Source organism: Colletotrichum jinshuiense, chromosome 4 (genome assembly GCF_051148585.1).
Source record: "Colletotrichum jinshuiense chromosome 4, complete sequence".
Taxonomy (NCBI): domain Eukaryota; kingdom Fungi; phylum Ascomycota; class Sordariomycetes; order Glomerellales; family Glomerellaceae; genus Colletotrichum; species Colletotrichum jinshuiense.
The window spans coordinates 5,136,113-5,160,212 of NC_139311.1; the positions used below are offsets into that span (position 1 = coordinate 5,136,113).

Sequence of the window (24,100 nt, forward strand, 5' to 3'; positions counted from 1 at the left end):
GCCATACTACCGCCACTCTAGACTTACAAACTGGTCTTGGCGAGAATCCTGCCCAACCCCTTTTGTATTCAGCTGAGCGATATATACAAGTGTTTCCAGACAGTTTCGATGGCCACAATTGCTTACTTCCCTCGCCAAGAATCGCATAGCCTAACGCCATTTTTATTGAGAGATGGCAGACTGAAAGAAATGGAATGATTGCCCAGATAGGCTTCGTTCCCCGATTTATCTTCTCAGATGTCTGGCTAGAAAGATCGAAGATGTTGTGTTTCAAGGAAAGACCCATACGATACATATTTTGCGCGTCCAGCTTGGAGGATTGAAGGCGTTATTTTTCGAGGCCATGCTCTTACGATACTCCCCAGCCCATCGGCACACCAAGCCTGAAGTGAGCTTACGCCTAGCCAAATAGGAGCTTCTGAATTGTATGCGGCTCTGTGGCGCCGAAACGAGACTTTACTGCATCGTGAGGATCAATATCCCGGCAGCAGGATCGCCTTAAATGCAGGTGTTCATGAAATCTCTCATGTCATGTTTTAAGTCTACCCCCTCCCTCTCGGTTACCAGATACCCGCCCGGCATGCACGTTTTTGTCGCCCGACCGGGTAATCTAAGACGAAGCGTACATGTAAGTGGGAATAAAACAGTAATGGTGAAATTTGACAAGTGAATTACGATCTGACGAATGGAACACGAAGGCCCCCCCAAAGCCGAGCTGTTCTTATCAACATTGCGCTTGGCATCAAAGTCTGCACATTGGCAACTTTTGTGTTATTTACGTCTCTGCAATTACTTCAGATAATCCAAATCCTTCGAAATTTTGAACCTTTCAGACTTTCCAAGTTTTCCAACCCCCAGATTCTTTAAGTTCACAAAGTTTACCATCCTCTTCAGATCCTTCCAAGTTCTGCCCTCCCCCCACGTTATTCACATCATTCACCTTATTCACAGCTTTAAACTTCATCATGCTCGCTGAGAAGAGCTTCTCTCCCGACTCCGGACACTTTAGTCCGCTTCTGACCCGCATCAGAGGGCAACAGCTGGTTCCAGGGGCTACAAAGTCGCTCCCCACGTTCTACCGCAATCTTGAAGAAGCTCTAGACGTGCGACGCGCCTCGCAGAGCCTCTACCATGTTATGCAGAACCTCTGGCAGATTAGTGATGCAGTGGACTTTTGTTCCAACGACATCCTGTCACTCAGCGCCAGCGGTCTCTTGCGGGAGGAGTTCCTTCGTGAGCTGGCCAAGAGCCCTGACTTCAAGACGGGTTCTGGCGGCTCCAGGCTCATGGACGGGAACTACCCGTATATAGAGCAGGCTGAGCGCGAGATATCTGCGTTCTATGGCGCTGAGGATGGCCTCATCTTTGGCTCCGGCTTCGAGGGTAACTTGGCCATCTGGTCAGCTATTCCCCGCCCAGGCGATGTTATCGTCTACGACGCTCTAGTTCACGCCAGCACCCATGAGGGCATGGTGCACAGCGTTGCAGCGGAAAAGATTGAGTTCCCCCACAACGATGTCCAAGCCTTCCGCGAGATCATGGTCTCCATCCTCGAGTCCCACCCGCAGATCAAGCAGGGCAGGCGCTCAGTTCTCGTGGCCGTTGAGTCTGTCTACAGCATGGACGGCGACATCTGCCCACTGCAGGAACTCATTGACGTCTCCAAAGAGCTCTTTGGAGAGAGCCTCGAGAATGTGCAGTTCGTTGTAGACGAAGCTCACAGCACCGGTTCAGTCGGACCCAAGGGAAGGGGATTTGTGTCCCATCTTGGCCTTGAGAAGCAGATTGCTGTGAGAATGCACACCTTTGGAAAAGCCATGGGTACCAACGGGGGTGAGGCTTCTTGCATCTTTCGTCATTTTTTTATTATGAGATTGACTAACTTTTAATCGCAGCTATCATCCTTGGTAACAAGACGATTAAGACCGTACTCATCAACTTTCCGCGCTCTTTCATCTTTACTACGTCGCCTTCCTTTCCCTTCGTGGCCTCAATGAAGGCCGGGATCCAGTTGCTCGATTCAGGCAAGACTATTGATGTAAGGAACTTATTATAGAGCCCAATTAAGCCGAAGAACGAGTCGCTGATTTTCTAATACAAAATGTAGGCACAGGAGCACGTTCAAAACCTCGCAGCACTCTTCTTTGAAACTGTCACGAGTCACAGTGACTGGAAGAGCGCTCGCGAGAAAGGCTTACTCCGGATTCCACAGTCTGAGAAATGGGATGAACGTGACTTCCTTACCCACATTGTCACCATTCACACCCGTGATCAGTACATGTGGTGGCTTTACCTCCACCTTGTTTTTAAATCGTACTGTGTTTTCCCTGTTGAACACCCCGTGGTTCCCGCTGGTCAGAGTCGTCTTAAGGTTACTTTCCATGCCATCAATACAGAGGAGCAGGTTGAGGGCCTCGTTAACGCAATCTTTGAGTGGATCGATGAGGTGTCGGCCATTGAGGAGGGCAGATCTGCGGAGAAGACGACTAAGGCTGCAGGTCGTGTTTACGCATGGATGAGGGAGCAAGGGTTGAGCGGCTATGGCATGGTCTAAGTGCCGCTAGTTCGGCGCTATTTTAGCTTCTAGAACGGACAATAGGCATCTCGCTTACAGTAGCCTATTGCTACGACCAGTCGTTGATATACTTTCTTCACCATCTTTACACTAGATCAATCTGATTTTACTTCACCGAATCCGCTGAATATTGGTTACCTTAATCAAGTGTCTAAGTATCAGAGTCGTCACTTCAACACATGCAAGGTCGATACCACTAGAGTGAATGCCGAACGTCCAATGGTCAATCAAGTATTACTCTAACAAATTCTACCAGTAAACGTACCTAAAGTCAACATCCTTACCTACGTATGTAAAGTTATTGCAGAAGTTAGGTTTTTGGTCGTGTTGTCACAATTGTCCGTTAAACCTCACGACAAATTTGTATGTGAGAACACGGTAAGATTCAAACAAAACTTGACTGCATAAAAATATCTATCGTAAAGTACGTCGTTTCCCAGAATGACACCAGCACTAAAACTTTCCAAGCTCATAAATAGCAGGAACCTTAGCTCTTAGCTCTTCAATAATCTCTTTCCAAGCCAGGGCCTGCACCTTCAGAGCTGCCTCGCTTGTCATGTTCGGAACCGCGATTCTGAAGCAGAGGCATAAGGGTCAATATAGATGCTATAGAACCGTGAAGTTTAGAACAATTGGAATCGAGTACGAACCTGCGGTACTGCTCACGAGTCAACCAAGCATTGATGAATTGTCCCTGTTATTCGTCGCGGGAGACTTTGTCAGCCAAATCTGAGATTCATGAAAGAGTCAAGGCATCTCCCAATCACTCACATGCTCTTCCTTAGGACGAAGCGCAGCATTGACATATATCCTAGAGCCAGAGTCTGGCGTCTTGCCGCCGACCATCATGTATACCTTAACACCCAGCTTCCAGAACCATGAGAAATCGGCGATGTTTCCGGCAATGTTGGAGTAAACAAGCCCGGGGCAAACACTGTTGATGAGGACCTGGCATCTAGATGCATACACGTCAGTCATATGCCGGACAGCAGATGCTGCAAATGTTGATCTTTGTGACTTACTCCCCATCAGGCCCCAAAGCCCTCTTACTGATCTCTTCGATGGCGTACATAACTAACAGCTTGCTGTTTCCGTAGTTTGGCTGCATATCGTCCCAAATTGAGGGCCATCGCGTCTCATCGCTGAAATGGTTCAAGAGGCCTTTCTTCTCAGCCAATTTCGACCACTGATCAATGTTGGGATAGAGGTGGTCGCGCGATGTGACAAAAATCAGACGTGCGGGGGTGATGCGCCTCGCCCGTTCCTCCTTGAGCCAGTTCACTAGCAGAAGTCCCAGTAGAGTCGTGCTGAGCGTGTTCACCTGAATGGTCTGCTCCCTATTCGCAACGAAGGTAATCAGCATGTTCTTAACCACGAATATCTAGAGCGCAAGTTTTCGAAAAGCCTCGGGGCTATCAACTTACCATCCCTCGGGGCTCCGCGTGTACTGCGGGTTGATGCTGCCGGCGTTCAATACCACAACGTCAAGCCCGCCGGTCTCGCCAAAACGCTTCTTGAGGACAGTGACGAGCGCGACACATGACTCGTATGAGTTCATGTCCAACTCAAAGACCGTCACCTTGCCCCCTGCGCTCTTGCACCTGGACACCTGCTCGATCTTTCTCTTGGCATCCTGGCCGCGTGAAATGTTACGGCTGGTAATGAGGACCTCGGCACCCAAGCTGGCAAAGTGCATGGCTGCCGCCAACCCCAAGCCACTTGTCCCGCCGGTTACTAAGATCCTCTGGCCATCAAATGTTCCATCAGGTGGTAGAGGTTGCGGAACAAATCTGCCCAGCAGACGGCGAAGTGGAAAAATCGGTACTGTCATTTCAAAGAGAGAAGCTCAAACTCAAAAGCAAGTAGGGTGATTGATGTTGTGAGAGACGTTGAGTTGAGAGCAGCAAATTTTGACTTGAGCCAACATCAGGAAACTTGTCACATGATATGCGGGTTGATGATCGCTGAAATTCATTCTACCCTGCTCTCTAAGCAAGCCGCACTACCGTCATGTCGCTCGCTACAACGGAAAATTCGGACCACCGCACAATATGGATTGACGGCGAATAAACGGACATGCAAGGATATGCAACCAGATGGGGGACGGCCCAGCTTGGCGCCAGGTACTGATGTTGCCGTCCCAAGAGCTCGTGACGAGCTTTGGATCGATTTTACGAGAGTCGGAAAGGAAAAAGTGGCGTTGAATCATCTGCAGGTGCCCATTGTATTACTGTGTACTTACCCCTGTTCACACCACCTAGATCAAATGGCACGGATGTCGGGTCTATCCGGTCTATCCCGGCGTCCGTTACTAGTTCCCGTGCGGACTTGACAGGCATCTGAAGCCCGTGGCTGGCTCGACTGCGGACTTGACAGGCATTTGAAGACCGTGAAAGACTGCGACACGGCACTGCGGATACCGGAAAGGAGACGGGGGTCGTTCCGGGAGACACGCCCTCCTAGCCCTGCCACACCCCACCACCCTCTCCAATCCCTGCGCAACCCACCCGCGGCCGTCAGCAGTACCGCTCATCAACTTGGATCCTTGCATAGCGCACCCCGCGCCACCGCTGTGATTACTGTACTGTTCATCTTTTTGATCCTTTAGTATGATCGATTCCTCCACTTATTATAGGACTTGTTTCTTGCCTGAAACATCAAGACTCACAAGGTACTAGATCTGCTCGTCCTCTGTGGTCTGCATTCCTAACTAGCTCTATAGGCAATCCGTTGTCGTTACATTGCTGTCTGGTGTCCCCATTCAGCAGCTGAACCTAGTGGTACGCCAAGAAGGCAGACAAACTTGGGGGCCAGTAGACATTTAGGAGACTAAGTGTAGATGTCCTTGGCTGCCCATAAAAAATGGGACCTTCCTGGGCAGAAATGTTCCTGTAAGCCATTGACCTTGGCGTCATTCGCCTTAGACCTTGGCATCATCCAATAATGTAATGCAGCACTGAGGCGAGAATGACACGATGATGCGTGTCTTCTCAATGCGTCGCAAGCTATCCATCAGTGTGCGTGGGGGACAGAAGCCATTCACATGTTATCACATGTTATGGAGTTATTATACGTGTCCTTTTGCTGTCCTTTAGGAAGACTTTGTGCTTAGAAGGAGACCAAATTGCCATCTCCGTGTATGAATCAGTCCATCTTTCACCTCTCAGTAACTTGGCAACCTTTCGTCATGCTTCACACTATTTTGTTTTTTGATACTGCCGCGCTAGTAGGATTGACTGCGGCAGTTGACATCATTGTCTATCCCAGCAGTGCTGTCTGTAACGACAACTCTGGGGATTGAGGTGCTCAAACATTACAAGAGAGAGATGCTGCTCTGCTTCTGATCAAGACTTTTATTCTGCCAAGTTCAGAGGTCTGGACGTGAGCTACATCACTGCTATAAGCCTCCCACACTGGTTTGTCTGAAAACACGAACTGCAGTAATCTGAAACTAACAACGATCTGCAAGGGTGTGCTCTGGAGACGAAACAGCGGCCACAACTACGGTATATCATGCAGTGGCGGCATGGGAGCCGTCGTGTGCGTCGACCTAGACACTTGCCCTGCCGCCCAAGGTATCAGCTTAGTTTCTGCTTGGCAACGGGAAGCTGGGGAGGAAGAAACTATGGACGCAGGTTGCGTTGACCCCGACCGTGCGGAGTTCATAAATGGGCAAACCTTCCTCATTAACTACATCCCCAAGAATATCACCAGCCTTATCCTTGGTCTTCTAGACTCTGACCCGAGTCTGAAATGGGGTATTCCCAAGGAGATCCTACCATTCCAGACAGACAACTAGAAAAGCTGGGTTGTGTCACATGTCATGTTTTCTCCAAGCCGACAAAATCAACTTGCACAGACAGGTAAATAAGGAAGCCACATGCTAATTACGATATAGATCTGATTTGTGAACCATTACTCACTAGTCGAGAAAATATAGATTTAATTGTAATCTCACATAACTATCAATTTCTAGACGCGTAGTTGGCCAGATTTGCAAGGTGCTTCTCAAGACGTCCCATCGCCACTGCAGATGGGCGTTGCGCTTCGTCAAACGTAAGCCCAAAGAATAATCCGCCACTACCTCGCATCCGCATGGCCATGGCAGTAGCTAGAGTGATGGCAAGATTTATAGCGTCCTGAGTTATAACGCAAATACCGCCACCATTCGGGACTGCAGTATCCCAGTAGATTTTGGAGAATTCGGTTGTCTTTTTGTCGCCTAGGTTTGGCAGCGTGAGATCAAATATCACGCGGGAAATGGGTGCCTCTGCCTTCGCTGCCTGTCTCCAGGCTGTGCTCAGGGGCTTGATATTCAGAAACTCGTTATTTGACTTTCCGCATATAATGCCGTTTGAATTGCGGAGTACTCGTGAAGCCGGGTTGCGACAGGAGACGAGCACGTCATCTTGAGCAAGTGGCTGTAGCAAGGCTAGAGTGACATGCTGTTCTTGCGAGCCCGTAGAATCATCTTCAACACGGAGCATCGACATTCGAGTAGCTATACCAGACAGTTGGCTCGGGTCGGTGATGTATTGCGTCTCAGCCATGGTTGAAGTTGATTAAAAGTCGGCCCGCAGATGCGAAGTAAAAGAGAAACATAGGCTATTAACCTCCATATGTATAGATAAACTCCGCACCTTTCGTCATTCCCAGCTTGCATTAGCTGACGTCAGCTGTTCTTCCGAATCGAGAACATGGTGGCGTGGATGCCTAGCCTCACATTATAGGTTGAAGTAATTTGAGAGTGCTGCCCGGCCAAGCTGTCGCCCGGCCAAGCCCGTCTTCGCCAAGGGTCTAGAGAAAAGTCGTCTGACCCCAACCAAATAGGCCGCTCTCCTCACCATACCACAACTCATCAATCAGCTTCGTGTCTCTCAAAGCCACTCCGAACCCACCGCTAACTGCTTTACCTAACGACCATAGCAACCATGGCTTCCGTGCGCGGTCAACAGGGTGCCGCCATCAAGATAAACAAGACGTGTGATCAATGCAGGCACCGGAAAATTCGATGCATTGGTGGGCACCCCTCATCTCCAGCCCCTCTTTCGGTGTTTCTTGATGCGCGATTCTGCCCGATCAAGCCTACAATGACTGACTTGTTCCGCCGTTGGTTCTACCTAGTTGCCGATACACAGCCAGGCTCACCGCCTACGTGCGCCCACTGCTCAGTGAGTTATTGCGATTGCCCTCTTGAATAACGGGGAATAAAAAGCCATATGAATGGCATGAGTTTTTATATAGATCGCGCTGACAACTACCGGCCAGAAACGTGGACAGCCGTGCCATTTCAGCATATTCCGGCACAAGACCCGGGTTCGAGGTAGATACATCCCGTGCCCCTAGTTGGCTGTCTATGTATTGTAGCTATCTCTGACTACTGGGTATGGCCAAAAAGTGCCCGCACCTGAGTCTCTTCCTGCAAGCTCTCAAACTTCGGGGAAAGCGGCCCTTGGCGAGATTTTCATCGACCGTGTCCTGCAGTATGGTCCACAAAATATCGCACTTCCTGACGATTCCACCGTCTTCACTGTATGTTCTGTTACCCCGGTGCATTGGTTTCTTATTACCTTTTCCGCAATTAACCGCCCATATGAATCGGTTCAGGCCCCCGACGAACAAAGTAAGGAGTGTCTATATCGTACATGAAAAGATCATTCATAGTCTTGGTCTAATGAATGAGCAATACAGTCACCAGCTCTGGCTTAGCCTTCTTCTCTGAACAGAAAGTCGCGTCCTTAACTCAGATCATTGGCAATTCCCGTCTCCAGGATGTTGTCAAAAGACTCGACGATTTTATCCTGAACCGCCTAGGCATCGCGAATGGATCCCCATGGCCACCTATTAACTTTCATAAGCCCAGCAAAAAAGCGTTGATTGCACCGGAAGAGGCTGCGCCGTGTATCCAGGGTAAGTCGTCCCATCTACCCGACTGAAAGATGTATCACATGTCACACCGCTTAACATGCCTGAAGCTTTCTTCAAAAACCTCCACCCTGTCTACCCTTTTCTTGATCGTGAGGAATTTGAGACGCAAGCCAACAATCCGACCCTGATGGAGACTCTGCCTCAAAATCCCGTATTTTCGGCCTTATACCACAGCATCCTGGCTTTGGGTAGCCAATTCATCCAGGGTGGATCATTTGAACCTGGAAAGGGGCGGTCATGGGAGTTCTTTCAGGTGGCTCTGAGTCACATGGCAGATATCATCCTCCCCCGAGAATCTATTGAGAGCGTTCAGGTTTGTAACTTCATCCATACCCATAATTTTGAGATTGTCTGCTAAATGATGCGTTATCCAGGCCCTAGCAGCCATGGTAAGCATTCTTCTGCTCCAGCAATTGACGACAACGTAAGAGTCTAACTTTCGCCACTTCCACAGTCTATCTATGCCATGAATTCCTGTGCTCTGCAGTTCGACGACTATCTTATTTCCCATGCTGCTCGGATGGTTATTACACTCCGTTATCACAAGAACGTTAATTCAGAGGCCAAACACTTGAGGGTTTTCTGGGTGATTTATGCCCTGGAGAAGCAACAAGCCATGCACAGCCGGACATGCTCAGTGAGTAAACCTACCCCACATTCGTTCCGCATCTGTTTCTCTCCTTTGCAACAATCTTATTGAGTGATCAGGTCATACCAGATGAAGACATCGGCTGCATGATTCCGCCATTCCCCGAGGCACAACATGAAGACTTTAACTGGTTTGTTGCATTCATTAGGATTGGGCGTATTACATCTATTGTCTACACATCTCTATTTTCTATCAGTGCGTCGTTGAGATCGCCAGAGCTATACCAGTCGACCATTGATCACATCCATGGAATCCTGGAGGAATGGCGACAGTCTATCCCCGAGGAGTTCCGACCGGGCGACTCGACACACTTCCCCCTCTCTGCACCATTGAGTGTCCGCTCAGCCGCACTTCAGATTCACTTCAGCTACTACCAAATAGTCATTGCCCTCGAACGTCTGACCCTCTATCACAACCGTGAGGGCGGAAACAAAGTGCAGACAAGCAAGCAGAGACTGATGAGCACTGCGAGGACCATCATTGAATTGACCAAGCACATCGACATACAGCCCCACGTTCCGATATTGTAAGTCATGCTTTTCTCTCTGGATTTAGTGCAGAAAATGCTAAATTATGTATCAAAGCATTCTGGCTGTATTGCCCGTGTCGGCAGTGTTCATCCTGTTTGACTTGGTCATTCACAATCCATCTCACCGCGAGTCTAGGACGAATCTGTCACTCCTGGACACAGCGGCCGGATACTTTAGCCTTGTGGACATCGCCTCCAACCAAGCACTCCCGGGGGGCATCTTGCCCGAGTTCGCACACATTGCGAGGGAATATTTCTGGAAGGCTCAGCAGAGGAGGGCATCAGCAATTTCCTTAAACCCACCTGCTGCAGTTGCCATGACGGACCGTCAACTTGCTCTACGGTCAACTGGCAGTCAGGATATGGAAGGGCAAGAGCAAAACGTTTCTCAAGACGCGAACTCACATCTGGTAAGAGAAAGAGGCAGTTTTTGACGTATGTTATGGCTGACAACAGCCTCAACAAAGGGTACAGTAGCGCCAATAATCAGGGGCTCTGACACGCAAGACGTCAGTCTCGATCCCCAGACGGGCACACCGACAGGTTCAGACTATCTCGACTATCCGACTCCCATAGACTTCGGGGCTGCTTCAGACTTTCAAACAGGGGATTCGGTAGATCTACGGACAGTGTTCGGATGGTCGTTTCCCGAATGGTATACAGGCGAAGGAATGGGTGGGCCCGATGAAATGGGTGGTGGTATGGATGTGGACCCAGTGAATTATGAACCGCCTCAGGATGTCTATCAAGGATCCATGTAAAGCAGTAAAAGCTTCCAGCGTTGCTTGATTTTCTGGTGGATTTCATACTTGCGTAACGTGGTTGCAGTCTAACATCATAACTGTGCGGTTTTGGGAATGTGCGGAGAATCGGATAGTATGACATAAAATAATAAAACAACGACCCTACTGCTAGACTTACCCAACAGAATAGCGGGTGTTTGGAGTAAAACAAGACATCTGCTACGCCACAAGCACTTGCTTTGGCGCTGATCGAGGTTGCTTAACGAAGGTATAATTATTACAGCCTGCTGAGTGGCAGGACTGATCAAGCCTTTATCACTCTCTGCAGCTCCTATTCACTTCACATGCCTAAGAGAAATAGGAGCAAGTTAATTGAGTAATGTGAAGCGTGTGATATAACTTCTCCATTCACCCCGGCTTGCTTCCCCGGCCGCCTTGTAAACCAAAAGACAGACACTAAGGCTGTGAGGTGAAGCTGATCAGCCATCCCAGCCACCATACATTTAAAGTTAACAAAGGAAACTAGAATTATTCCTGTGTTATTTAATCATTAGTTATGAATTGCCGGCGCTCCATGGCGGCGTTACTATCCGTATCAAAATATGAAGAAATTGGTTAGTAAACCCATTACAATCTGTTGCTCGCCCTAAGGTAAAAACGCCCAACTCTGCTTCAGCATCAACATTTGTTACCGTCTAAAGACCCAATTGACCTGTTATTATACATAAAAGAATGAAACTCCTCTTCTACTCGTAATAGCCACCTCTTTTTTGTGTACTTCAATGTTTCGTAGGCTGCATTACTCATCGGACCAGACTGTGTCTAAGCACGCTTGTGGCCCTTTCCCTTGGGCATTCTGAAGAGCCAGTATAGACCCATGGCAGCACCGACGTTGAACAGTACATAGACCCATAACAGGCCAAAGTTCCTCCAGGCGTTTTCATAGTAGATATCGAACCGGGAGAGGAACTGGTCGGTAGTAGAGATGACGCAATATTTGCAGGCGTCCGCCGCCTCGGGGTTCAGCAAAAGGCCCCCGGTAGCATTAGCAAAGGGTCCCATGAACTCGCCGCAAGTCATTTCAGACGGAGGCAATATTCGCAAGAGCTCCGTCTCGGAGCAGGTCACGCTTGCACCGGTCATGGCTGCGGACATGATGCCGCCGACCAAGTAGGTGCCAGGAGATACGGGGTACATGAATTTCCAGAAGGCTGGGAAGTCAACCTTGGGAATTGCGACACTGAAAATAAGAAAATAGAAATCAGTACGCAGATCACTTGTAGTGGGGCTTTACATTAAAACAGGAGAGAGAAGGGAGAGAATAGGCTTACCCGCAGAAGACCAGGCAGAACATCCACAAGAGACTGGCAAGAACACCCCCAATCTCGGAGTTCGGAACCCATGTAATGGCGAAATGCGAGAATGTGCTCGTGAATAGCATGAACATCCAAAGGAAAAGAAAAACGAGGAAGCCTCTAACTGTCTGGTCATCAGACGTGGTGTTCATGACGAATCCGACTGGATAATACCAGCAGAAAAAGACCAAGACAGCCATCAGAGTATTCCAAGCAGCCTCGACTAGGATGTTGGAGAGCACAAAAGCTAGGGTCCTTATCAGCCACAACATCCCTTTTCGATGGACTGGTTATGAAGCAAAGCTAGGGGCTTACTCGTCCATTGGTAGATCTTGGCAGGTCTCTCGCGAACTTCGTAGAGAGATCGCTGTGGGACAAACATAGGCATTATCTGCTCATTGATATTGTTGAACATTACGAGGAACATGAAGATCGCATAGAGCTGGTTGTGCAGGCCCTGTATGGTATTCATCGCCTTGAAACTGAAACCAATGTAGATGGACTAGAATCGTCGCATTAGTTAGCATTTCTTTCATTCATCCAAGTGACGGCCTCTCTTCGAAGTACCCCACTTACAGATATGACAATCAGAGAGATCTTGGACCAGATGTAGCTAGGCGAGCGCCAAAAGTGCCTCGAGGTACGGTCAAGAACGACAAAAAATTGCGTCCAGAATGAAGCGACAAACTCTCGGTGCTGAGAAGGTTCGCTGTCTGTCTGCAACGTGCCACCCGCGGCGCTGGCAAGACTTCGGAGGCGTCGCAGCTCCTTCTTGACCTCCTCGAACTCTGGTGAGTCTCGCCATGTCTGGTGCCAGTCAATCCCCATGGTGCCGTCCGTCCGCGGCTTAATAACGTCGAGCATCCACTCAGCCTGGTTGGCTTCAGTCGGACATTTGGAGGCGCCGTTCCGCTCAAAGTAGTCGATGAGAGTCCTGGATTTGGGTCCGAGTTCTGCGTAAAAACGTTTAATCAGTAAAATGAACTCTTCCGGGATCCCTTGTCGGTTCTCAACTCACCTCCGAAGTACACCGTTTTACCATTTGGCGCGAGCAATAATAAGCGATCAAACTGATCGAAGAGAAGTGCTGACGGTTGATGGATTGTGCAGAGAACCGCCTGTCCGTTTTGAGTCAGTTTCTTGATGAGTTGGCACAGGGCCCAAGAGGTCTGAGAGTCTAATCCAGAAGTAGGTTCGTCAAGAAACAGGAGCAACTGAGGGCGAGCTGCAAGCTCTACTCCAATCGTAAGACGCTTCCTCTGCTCGACATTAAGGCCCTCTCCCGGGATGCCCACAACAGCATCAGTAAAGCTCTGCATGTCGAGCAAATCAATGACATAGTCGACGTAGTCTAACTTTTCTTTTTTCGGAATCTCTGCAGATTGGCGCAACAGAGCACTAAATTCGAGGGCCTCGCGAACAGTCATGGTATTGAGGTGCAGGTCCTGCTGCTGCACGTAGCCGACACGGTGTTGGAACGAGGCATCTGTCGGGGAGCCGTCGATGAGCGTGTCTCCAGATACGACACCCATGGTTACACGACTTGCAAGCACGTCGAGCAGTGTAGTCTTCCCAGCACCAGAAACGCCCTAAATAAAAGTCAGCAGGTGAAGGACTTGATGCTTCACAAGCAATAATGCTCACCATGAGTGCAGTTGAGGTGCCCGGCTTGACCCAGCCGTCCACGTGGTCAAGAAGACGACGGTCGTTACCCTTGACGCTGATGTCGAAGCACAAGTCTTCCCAGTGGAAAATAGCTCTGCTGGTAGCCGGCTTAGAGCTGGAAGAACCACTGTCTGCTGCGTGCTTGCTGGAAGCGTTGACGTCGTTCCGGGGCTGCCTCTGAAGCTCGATGTCATCGGCGCCAGCATTGCCAGGCTGACGCTTCAGCTTACCAGAAGGAAAAACAAGGACCTCGCCGTTGACTTTGGGCGGCTTGGCGTACTCTGCAGCAATGATATACACAGCAAAGAAGAAGACCAAGAAGCCATAAAGGATCCCGATATTTCTAAAGAGAATTAGCAAATGCACTTGACAAGAAGAAGTAGCTTGATGTTGAAGGCCGAACATCAGCTCCTCAACCGCAAGATCTCACCTCCATCTATGTGCCTCGTAGTATTCGAACGTCAAGTTGATGTATCTATCTCCATTGACCATGGTAGAGCCAGGGATGGCGCCGACAACGGAGCACACCTGCGACTCATCGGGCAGATTCTCATAGCCCGGGCCACGAGGGACAATCTCTGCGCAAGGAAACTCTACCCCGTGGAACTCGTTGGCCATCAGAGCTTCGAATGCATAGGCAAAAGGGTTGATGTAATTCATCCATCGCGACCACCCTGGTAGATAATTAACCGGTATCGTGTATCCCGTATAGATCATCAACCCGAGACTAAGAATAGCACTAGGAACCATTGCCTGGTAGGCAGTCCTGGTGATATTAGCTAGCCAACGGTATAGACACGACATAACAAGAGTGAGGGTGTATGTCGTGAGACAGAAAAAAAAGAAGGGACCGGCTTCCCGGCGGAGGTGAGCCATAAAGTAGATGATGAGGTTGAAGACGATCATGTTGACCGTCTTGTATGGTAGGTCGATTAGATAACTGGCAATAGCCTGAGTTGATTGGTGATAGAAGGCATATTTGTTGTGCTTCTCGACTATGGGACGCTCAGCGTACACGGTCAGAACCTGATACCAGGGTTAGCGATTGTGCAAGTATTGAATGCGGGCTTTCGATATCGCCGAAAACTATCCAACATACCTCCAGTTGACTGGCGAAAGCATTGAACAAAATCGAAAAGAAAACGACGCCTCCACGATAGTAGAGAGATGAAGTGTCCGGTTTGAGGTCGTAATACATACTTCCTAGAAGGAGTGCGACGATAACGTTGAAGAGAAGAGAGACAATGGTGAATCCAGGATCTGCGAGCAACCGCCTATAACCACGCCATAGTGCCAAGCGTACCTGTTGTAGGTACGATATGGTATACGGAGACTCGAGACGCTGGCTCTTTGCCTGTTCTGCGCGGCGAGATTCGTTGAAATTCTGCAATCTAACTGCAGAGGGGTGCTTCTCCTCGTATGCATCCAGCTCTTCCAGAAGGATCTGTCTGTTTTGGCTGTCACGCCACCTCGCGGCAAACTCATCGGGGCTCCGAGGCACCTTGTTCTCAAAGCCAGGCTTGGGACGTCGCTCGCCAGGGCTTGTCATAGATGTAAGAAAGTCGGGGGTGGTCTGTCTGTTGGGGCCTAAGAAACACGGGACGTCAGTACTGCGCTGCTGCCTTGGCTTGGCCGAGCTGCTGGGCGAGGAACACTTACACTCAAACCCCAGGCTTTCGAAGTAAGCCTTAGCCTCTGATGTCTTTCCGAAGAAGATTTGTCGTCCTTCATATAAAACAGTGACCCGGTCAAATTGCTAGTCAGAAGATTTAGCTAAACACAGCTTGGGGGGCGAGGTAGGACGGAACTGACCTCATAAGCACTTTGAGGAGCCTGGTAAATCGCAACGGCAGCAGCAACACCAACTAAATCCGCCTGCAGGCGAAGGTTCTGACAGAATGTGATGGCGTTACCGCTATCAAGGCCACGAGTCGAGTTATCCCAGCACTGGAACTTGGCACCGCTGAGAGCAGCCTCGCTAATGCTGACACGCTTGCGCTCACCACCGCTGACACCGCGCACGAAGTCGTCGCCTACGAGAGTATCAAAGGTGTGGCTAATTCCGAAGATTGCCATCATAACGTCGCGCAACATGTTGTCGGCCTTCTCGCGGGAAAAGCCTCCAGGAACGTAGCGAACAGATCGGCATCGTGCAGCGAAGGTCAGGGTCTCTCCCACGGTAAGGTGGGCTAAATGAGAATCAACCTCGGCGTTGTACAGAACGTCCCCTCTAAGGGAGCCCCGAACATGTTTTTGGTCGATCCCTTCAAAGAAAGTGATTGTCCGTCAGTCACTTGGGTTTAAAAAGTGCAAACGAGAGAAACGTGCAACATACCGCGATAGTTCAAGTACGATTCGTCGCTAACTTTGAAACCCAAGGTTTCGCCCGCCAATGTCTTGAGCAACGTCGAGCATCCAGATCCCGGAGGCCCTAGAACAAGAAGAAGCTCTCCCTGTTCTATAACGCCCTCAAAGTCTCGCAGAATGTCGATGCGCTTTCCTCGACGATTCGCGCCTACAAGGCGCGCCAAGGATGACATGATCCCAACAACCATGTTTGAGACGGTCGGTTGGCTTTCGGTACCGGTGCTCCAGCCATAGGCGCTCAATTTCTTGAATGCAACTCCCAAAAATCGAGAAGGCGCTGCCTTGGGATCCGTCTCAGAGAGCCTGATGAGTGCTTTGATCCATGCTCGGGCATCGAATGTCGGGGATTTTGGGTCCAGATGACTTCCCAGCTCTGGGTTGAACGCCTTGAGCTCTTCACCAATATCTTCGGATTCCTGGGTCAGTTGCCGGGCGAGCTCCTCCAAATCACGTCCCCGACCGCCATACTGGGACTCGGGTCCGGCTGGGCCAGTTCCCGGTGGAAGATTCGTTATGGTGTCGGCGTTCGTTACGAGGGTCGAGTTCGTACTCGTATAGGATCTGGTCGTGTCCTTTTCCATTTCCTCCGCTCAATAAACCGGAGGTTTGTTGGCTTGCTGGGATACCTGTGGAAGCTCGATTTCTAACCTCAGTTGCTGTAAGCGCCCTAAGGCAGGGTCTCAATGTCGGAAATGTCGATGAAGGCTTAATAAAATCAAGAGTGTCTGGCAATGACAAAAAGAAATGGCATGGGACAGAGATATGAAGTAGTAAAAATTCAGAACCCATGGCTGTTTGGATTGTTTTGTGACTCTCACTACCGTCGTTCTTCATTCAGCGCCTCTGGCGCAGCGGTGTTCGGTGTTCGTCGGGAGTGAGCGGACACCCTTGCCCAGAGCCGAAGTCCGTTAGCCCCCGCCGCCAGACATGGAGAATACCACACCGAGCTACAGTACACCGTTATCATTGGCTACACATCCATCCGTGAGCCTATTCTAATCATTGTTGGGCATTGTGGACGTACGCACACAATGTCCAAAGCGAAAGCGCGCGTTTGAGGCGCTGGGCAAGCCACGGTGTTTGTTACATGATTGACCACTCTCCTGTGGTCTTCGTTTGACGATCAGCGCTGTCACCCTACACGCTTCACGTCCTTCTTTCGCCACACATTTTGCACCGCTTGTCCCCCCCCCCCGCGGGTCCCGTGGGCGTCGTCGAAAGTGGCGGCCGCTTTCGGTGCCGCGTGTGCACCGGCCATCGCCGCCCTTCTCCGTGACGAGCGAGGAAAGCGGCCCGCACCAAATGTCAGCCTGGACTATGCCGTCTGGAAATATTTGGCCACGGCCAAGGAAGGCTTGGCGACCGCCAGCAATCCGAATGCAAGTCATTAACAAGAACGCTTTGACATTATTCTTGTGAAGCCGTGTTCCAAATATGACGGAATGGCTCCCGACCCGATCATCATTATCGGAGTCCGTGAAGACCGCCCCAACAAGCCCAGCCGTTGTCATCATCTAAGCCGTGGCCCATTTATACACCTCAACAGTAGGCCGCCTTTCAAGTATATGGAGGTCTCCAATGTTTCCATGAACTCTTGGAAGGCCAGGTTGCGTTGCGATTCGAGTATGGTTTACGTTCCTAATGGCGAATGAGAGCGAAGGAAAATTGCGGCCTGCGCAATAGCGCCGTAGCATTTACATCGCAGACGGGTATGTCCCACACTCAAGGTCAAACGCTGAGATTGAGCCTTTGATTCCAGTATCCCAGTTGGTTTCAAAATAATTCAATTCATCAGCAATGTTTAACTGGTATCTCTGGGTATACGCCATGACTCCATTTGCCCTCCAACCATTCATCCGCCATGGCCCCGAAATAAATGTCACCCAGACCGGCCGGTTTCTTGGCGACGACCAAAGGAATAAAACTCCGGCATCACGGGAAATTCTACTAAAATAAAGTGGCTCGTGTGTGACACCTATGCCTCCCTCTATGCGTATCGGCTGTCCATCTCGTAGCGTGGAGCGCTGGTGTCGTAAGGCTTCACGGGCTCGTTATTGGGATAACCACCACCGTAGGCGATGGGCTGGTTCGCGTGTGCATCGCTGGGGTAGCCACCGGTATAGGCAGCGGGGTTGTTCGCAGGTGCGTAGTTTCCCCGCAGAGTGCCCTTCCGGAATCTGTGGTAGATGACGCTGGCGTAGATCAGGAGACCAAAGAAAGAGGCACTGAAAGGAGAAAAGTCAGAAAATTTGCTGCTAATAGTTCGGGCGGTTGGCGTTAAACTTACTAAACAACGATTGCGATGATGAAGCCGAACGCGGAGCTTCCGCCAATTATGGCCAGGATGAACAAAACCGTCCATACCAAAGATTGCAGGACATTGGAGATGAGAAAAAAGAGCGGGCTGAGGGTCCGTCGCGAGCGCTTGACGATGCAGACGATGTCGAGGATGAGGCAACAGGTGATGATGGCCACGATGACAGCGGAGACGCCAATGACCATGCCCGCCGTCCTTTCGATGCCACCGATATCATTCAGTTCCTCTTGGTTCCGTGAGAAGACGGCAATTGCGAAGGCGTAGATAATGATCTCAAGGAGCATAATAGCAACGCGAACGATCCAGAATGGAATCAGGACTCGCTTGAGGAATGGCGAGCTATCGCCGACGATGTATGGTTGAGTCATCTTGATGTCTGCTTTGCGAACCGTGCGGCCAGTGGTTGGGAAACAATGAGAGATTTCGTGATGTTGATTTTGGCTTTATTCTGCACACGATGAACGACGACAAAAAATACTTCAACGTTTGGTGTCACGAGAAATTGGCGCACTTTAAGTAAATAGCTATCTAATCTTGAAGGATCGTATCCCTTGATCAGACGCGGGGTGCCTCGCCCTATACAAATCGTTGGAATGACTTGATTGTGCTGCTGCCTGAGCCCCTTTACACCGCCGTGCCACCCCTGTCAGCACAGCCCTAGTAGTAAGCTTAAGATTGCACGGATACTTGGAGAGCAGGGTCTAATCACTTCTTTATCCAGTGAAACTGGGCGTTGAAGACGCCACTGGCGCTGGGGCTGACAGCAAGCGCGCATGCCTGTGTCTTTAAATGGCACTGGGCTCCAGATCAGTTGCTGATCCCTGGCAGTTTTCGCTCCACTCTGCCTTTCCACCCCCAGAGAAAACCTCCGATCAAGTTCGGATTTGGTTTAACAATTGATTGCTGCCTGCCAAGTGGAGCGTGAGCTGTTGGGGCTGGGAAAAAAAGCTCAGGCACACGGAGTTGCCCCATTCTTGGCAATTTCTTGTCTGAAGTCATTCTCAACCTGAGCTGCCGGTTGCCCAGATAATTTTACGAGATATTTTTTTCCCCTGGCAGCACTGCCGGAACGCAACCAACTCTTGGCTCAAGATGTTTCATTGCTGCTCGCGCTATCTTTTTCGCTCTGCATCGTAGAGCCAAAACCAGGCTCACTCCACTCAAACACAACGACCCATCTAATATCTCCAGCCCGTCCAACAACGTCCGCATCTCAATGCATTACACTGTCACCCTGGTCACATCGCCAACAAAGCAGATAACGCCCAATCGTCATCTATGCATATAAAAATCCTATCCCAAGCGAAAACAGAAATCCATTTGTACCTTATTTCTTGAAGCTGATACAGTGGATTGGCATGACGGTGTCTACTAGAGGTGACTTCCAGCGCATGCTTGAGGATTGTGCAATTCTTGGCCAGGCCACCGAAAAACTCGACGTGGTGATCGGGATTCAGATGTTAACCACGCAAGTGGCAGAGAAGAATACAACAAACTATGCGTGGAAGCAGAACCCATTTGGCGGTAACCAATTATGTGGATCGCCAGGCTCACTTCACTCTCTCATAAAGAAGCACACAATACCAAAATACCGGTGAATGAGCGAAGATTTAATGTTGCCCTCCCAAACAAACTAGATATATCTGCTCTCGCGCGCTGAACTGGGTAGCTGTAGCAGCGGAAGATTTCCTCTTTGCACATATATTCCAACAAAAATAAAAACAAAAGCAATAAATAATAAATAAAACAACCTGACCGGCCAGTCGTATCCATTGTCCTAACCACCCTCGTAATACCAGAATCGTCTCAACTTCATTGACAATCTACAAACAATCGCAAGAGACTTGAAGCCGGACATTGTGTGATGTTTGAAACCTAGCTCACCAATCCCGAGTGAGTTCGATTCGGTTGTGCTTTTGCACATTGGTAGAAGTGTTCAGCGCGTCGATAATTAGAGCCCTTACACAATGCCTTTTCTCAGATCGGCTACCGGCAAAGGATGGCCGTACAGACGCATTGCCTCCATACGCTCCTCGTCGGACTTTTTGTCCAAGTCGGGGACGCTGCGAATGATAGAAGAAGCTCCTCGGACGTTGATATCGAGCCAATCGCTGTATGGCTGACTATTCACTTCCGTAATGTACTCCCCGTTGTTGTGGTTGATGATACGAATGTCGGGTTTGGGGCAGCTCTCAGGCCAATTCAAGTTTGCCTCAAAAAACTCGGTCCATGCTCCAATCTTGTGGACAAGAATATCAAGGGCTTTAAGGCCTTGAAAAAAAGACACCAGCTCCTTGGTCCACCGAGCGGGAATATGGTCGAACTCGAGCAGCGCCCAGTTGGGTTCGGCTCTAAAATAGCGAATCGATGATATCTCACGGTTGTTTTTGTGCCCAACAAGAGAGCTGCATGCTTGGACAGTGTCAAGGTCGAAATCTGCCCAGATGTATCGTGAAACCGGCTCAGCGGGGGTGGTAAATGCCTTTCTGTAGCTGGAGAAACTACGGGATTCGCGGCAGGCCTGGAGGACAGCCGGTACTGGGTTGGGTGACCAGAAGTGGTTCTCACATATGATTATCACAAGTATTCGTGACTCTGAGGTGGCTTTCCAGATCTTGATGCGCAGCTCGGTCGGTAGTTGAGGGAAGAGGTGGAATATGGCTGTTTCTTTTCGTTCCAAAGTTGAGGATGCGGATGCAGAGGTAGGTGTGGAGGCGCTCGGCCAGAAAAATTGCATGCCGTCACATGGACCGCACTTCCAGTTCGAAGGGTGAGTGGACGTCATAATGTTGACGATTCTGCTGTTGTTGTTGGACACCAGTGGAGGAGGGTTGGGGCACAGGGGAAGTAAAGTAGGAAAAGTAGCCGACTACTTATGTTGATTCACCGAGCAGCAAACAGAAGTCACATGATCGCCAGACACTCCGCACAAGCTCATGGCAACAACAACACCTACCTAAATTGGTCAATTTGTCTAGAGCATATGCTTGATGTGAGTGTGCGGCGCAGGAGGTTACCCTGGCTCAGTAAGGTAGGTATTGGCCACACGATTGTGGCAAAGCAGCCACATTTTGTTGAGCAAACGGAAGTAAAATTACACCCAACGGATTCTAGTTCCGGTCAAGACAAGGAAGAACTACATTCTCGTAAGTATCTTTGCGAAAAGACCGCACAAGCTCTAATGGCATCTGAAACGCCCTGGCACCATAGCTCCTCAAGTACGTCGCACCGAGCAGATCAAATGCCAGGTTTAAACCCGGGAGACACGCCATACAAGGAACGATAATCAAATATTATTGGCTCGAGTTATCTAACACGGAGACTTGGGTTCGTGTCAGCGTAGTAGGCGTCCCAAGAAAACCAATCAAAGGTGGCATCAAAAGTCCGTTTGCGACCTCGTAGGCTGCCTTGTGATGGAGGAGCCACAAAGTTAGTAGTCGGATCTGAGGGTGCAGTCTCAATATGCTCCTTTACTTCCCCGTAACGGCTCGAGGCATAAGTATCTGCCGGAAGCCAGTCAAGTAAGGTACTAATGTCTAGTTCAATATCAGCAGCCAGACTTCCCCCAGCCTGCTCAAGCGCATCAGCGCCATCTTGACCAGATGTTGTATTTTCCATGGTCTGATTACCCAAAACTTGCCCTGGTGCATATAGAGGGTAAGAACTGCCCGCTGGTCCATGGGCTTTGTCAATTGGAGATGGGCGTTGGCCTGCGTGGTTCTGCGCGAGCTGAAGAAACACAGAAGCAACTTGCTCTAGACGAGTGCAAACGGTGGCAAGAAGACGCAACTGGGCACGCATGCTCGCAAAATACGATACTGTCGTCGACAAAAGGTCAATATCTTGGTTGGTGATGGTTGACGCTTGAGAGGTGTGGTTATGAACTATGTCGTCAAAAACGACGAAGAATGGGATAAAAGGATAGTATAACAAATGCCTGCGTTGAATATGATCAGTCAGTAACATGCAATCATCAGTCTACATGACAATTGAGCTCTAGGGAAGAAAACGACATGAAATATTCTTACCATACAACTCCGTTATAAACTGAAGACCAATTTGACACCATTGATGGCAGGAGTGACAATGCCTCTCTGGCAGACTCTAGTCGAATGCCCGCACAGGAGGCGTCTCCTTTGTGGAGAAGGATGACGGCATGCAAGTACTGGAATTTCATGCTACTGAGCCCCAGTGACATCTCTCGCAATTGGGCCGTCCCGACAGAATTCTTCTCGGATTCCATGATCTCGTTTAAAATCTAAGACAGTATTAATGTAAAACAAAATTCCGAATCTAGTGAAGCTTTGGAAGACCAACCTTGTTTGTCTGCTGATACCAATTTTCAAGTTGCAATCTGACTTCTTCTCTCGGGACCACTGATGGACCTGGAGTCAATAAATCCAGGACCCACCCCATGAGCTTAGAAACCTCCATGCCCTTCATAAGAAGATATGCACCAAAGGGAGACGGCCGTGATTGCGTCTGTCCGTTGCTGAAAGAGGAGTCGGTGTGGGGCTGAAACTTGAGCAGGTACCCAAATTCTGGCAATGGGACGTCTCTATACAAACTCACGGGGAGAAAGGAGGAGCGGCCAAAGGCGAGAGCACATGACTTGTCCACCATGAACAAAAGCCAGAATATGCATAGACTCCGCTGACGAGATTCGAAGTCTGTTATAGTCGGTGCGTGCAAGCCTAGGGCCTCTGCCTGCCGGCAAGCGTGTCCAACCAGCATCCAAGACAAGTTTGGGGACGCATAGTCTTCTCCATGTAGAGCCAGAAGTGTCAGAGCCTGCACATTGGCTTCCCGTGGCTCGAGAAAAATTCTGCTGTCGTTGAGGGCGAGCCGCATGTTGCGCCGGAACTTCTCGGCCTCGTTGTTGAGGTCATGCTCATCTGCGGAGACTCGGGCAAGCATAATGTAGTTTACATAGACGACCCATGCTTTCTGCGTCACGCTCTCCGGGTCAAAGATGATCTGCTTCAAGAGGTCATCTGATGGAGTACTGAAGAAGGGCTCCCCAGCCGCAGCGTGTTCTAGAAATCCTAAAGAAAATGTGAAAACATTAGTAAACAAAGTAATCATGGCCCACAAAACGTTTGAGATTAACTCACGGCCTATTAATTGGTATCCCATGGCTTTGGAAGGCGTATAAAATCTCGCCTCTTCGTCCACGATCTTTGTGTTGACTGTTGCAGTGGTCAATGAGGTGGAGAGGAATTGCAATTCAGAGCGAGCGCCCTGATGCATAAGCGGCGTCGAAGTCCTTGAAACAGCATCGATTCTGGCTGGTGTGTCCTTCAAGAAGGAAAATGAATGAGACGGGCCGACGAACAAGTCTGGCACTTGGTCGTCCTTCTCTGCGTGGTTTTCCGCAGCCTTATCGATGCTGACGTCAGGGAAAGTATTTCCCGGCCCTTTCTTGGAAGCCACGGCCTCCAGAACTTGTCCAACTGATTCTGTCAGCTGCTGGACGGCACGCTCAATATTATGCAACCGTTGCTCAATGTTGGGAGTGTTCTCCACATTCGCAGCCCTTGGCCTGCATGTTTTGGCTTAGCGACTGAATCCAATCAAGAAAACAGCGATATCTGGCAGCACTAACACGTTCACCTGGCCTGGTCCAGGGATCAATCTCGGCTTCTCGCGCGAGTTGTCGCGCGAATAGTCGCAGCTACTTGGCCATGGCTTGCAAGCACTACATTTGGGTAGCTCTCTCGAGCATCTTCATCAATGGTGGATCAGCTATTATTAAGCATAAAGTCACTATTACCAGTGCTTGATATAGTCATATCTTACGGTGGATTGCCTACCTGAATTTCTTTTGTCGGCAGTAGTCACACTGTAATTGATGAATAGTCAGTGAACCGGTCGAGCTAACTTGCTCTACAGTCGGTTCTTACTGCAAAACGAGCCAGTGGGCCACTCGGCGCTGAACTAGCCCCGTTGTCCATTATTACAATCCAATCCTT

At 49.7% G+C, this 24,100-nt stretch overlaps 7 protein-coding genes across 7 annotated transcripts; 2 read left to right on the forward strand and 5 right to left on the reverse strand.

The window, feature by feature from the left end:
- Nucleotides 1-965: 965 nt before the first annotated feature.
- EsH8_IV_001297 (aminotransferase class I/II-fold pyridoxal phosphate-dependent enzyme) lies at nt 966-2,554 on the forward strand (the record flags this gene model as incomplete). Its single annotated transcript, XM_083266187.1, has 3 exons — nt 966-1,833; nt 1,896-2,038; nt 2,108-2,554. 3 exons carry the CDS (start codon nt 966-968, stop codon nt 2,552-2,554), a joined length of 1,458 nt encoding a protein of 485 aa, XP_083125082.1.
- Nucleotides 2,555-3,028: 474 nt separating this feature from the next.
- Nucleotides 3,029-4,914, reverse strand: EsH8_IV_001298 (uncharacterized protein; the record flags this gene model as incomplete). The annotated part of the gene is made up of 5 exons (XM_083266188.1): nt 3,029-3,109; nt 3,347-3,530; nt 3,598-3,912; nt 4,000-4,273; nt 4,818-4,914. 5 exons carry the CDS (start codon nt 4,912-4,914, stop codon nt 3,029-3,031), a joined length of 951 nt encoding a protein of 316 aa, XP_083125083.1.
- Nucleotides 4,915-7,506: 2,592 nt separating this feature from the next.
- Nucleotides 7,507-10,442, forward strand: EsH8_IV_001299 (uncharacterized protein; the record flags this gene model as incomplete). Its single annotated transcript, XM_083266189.1, has 12 exons — nt 7,507-7,594; nt 7,700-7,746; nt 7,844-7,898; nt 7,974-8,107; nt 8,183-8,198; nt 8,267-8,485; nt 8,551-8,816; nt 8,878-8,892; nt 8,958-9,140; nt 9,212-9,678; nt 9,737-10,091; nt 10,149-10,442. 12 exons carry the CDS (start codon nt 7,507-7,509, stop codon nt 10,440-10,442), a joined length of 2,139 nt encoding a protein of 712 aa, XP_083125084.1.
- Nucleotides 10,443-11,246: 804 nt separating this feature from the next.
- Nucleotides 11,247-16,392, reverse strand: EsH8_IV_001300 (uncharacterized protein; the record flags this gene model as incomplete). Its single annotated transcript, XM_083266190.1, has 10 exons — nt 11,247-11,664; nt 11,756-12,026; nt 12,095-12,281; nt 12,356-12,732; nt 12,798-13,368; nt 13,424-13,787; nt 13,875-14,470; nt 14,544-15,200; nt 15,257-15,708; nt 15,780-16,392. The coding sequence occupies 10 exons, from the start codon at nt 16,390-16,392 to the stop codon at nt 11,247-11,249; spliced, it is 4,506 nt and encodes a 1,501-aa protein (XP_083125085.1).
- Nucleotides 16,393-17,798: 1,406 nt separating this feature from the next.
- Nucleotides 17,799-18,496, reverse strand: EsH8_IV_001301 (uncharacterized protein; the record flags this gene model as incomplete). Its single annotated transcript, XM_083266191.1, has 2 exons — nt 17,799-18,036; nt 18,099-18,496. The coding sequence occupies 2 exons, from the start codon at nt 18,494-18,496 to the stop codon at nt 17,799-17,801; spliced, it is 636 nt and encodes a 211-aa protein (XP_083125086.1).
- Nucleotides 18,497-20,088: 1,592 nt separating this feature from the next.
- Nucleotides 20,089-20,913, reverse strand: EsH8_IV_001302 (2EXR domain-containing protein; the record flags this gene model as incomplete). The annotated part of the gene is made up of 1 exon (XM_083266192.1): nt 20,089-20,913. The coding sequence occupies one exon, from the start codon at nt 20,911-20,913 to the stop codon at nt 20,089-20,091; it is 825 nt and encodes a 274-aa protein (XP_083125087.1).
- Nucleotides 20,914-22,421: 1,508 nt separating this feature from the next.
- On the reverse strand, nt 22,422-24,082 carry EsH8_IV_001303 (Zn(II)2Cys6 transcription factor; the record flags this gene model as incomplete). Its single annotated transcript, XM_083266193.1, has 5 exons — nt 22,422-23,173; nt 23,243-23,670; nt 23,734-23,853; nt 23,942-23,970; nt 24,032-24,082. 5 exons carry the CDS (start codon nt 24,080-24,082, stop codon nt 22,422-22,424), a joined length of 1,380 nt encoding a protein of 459 aa, XP_083125088.1.
- Nucleotides 24,083-24,100: the final 18 nt, after the last annotated feature.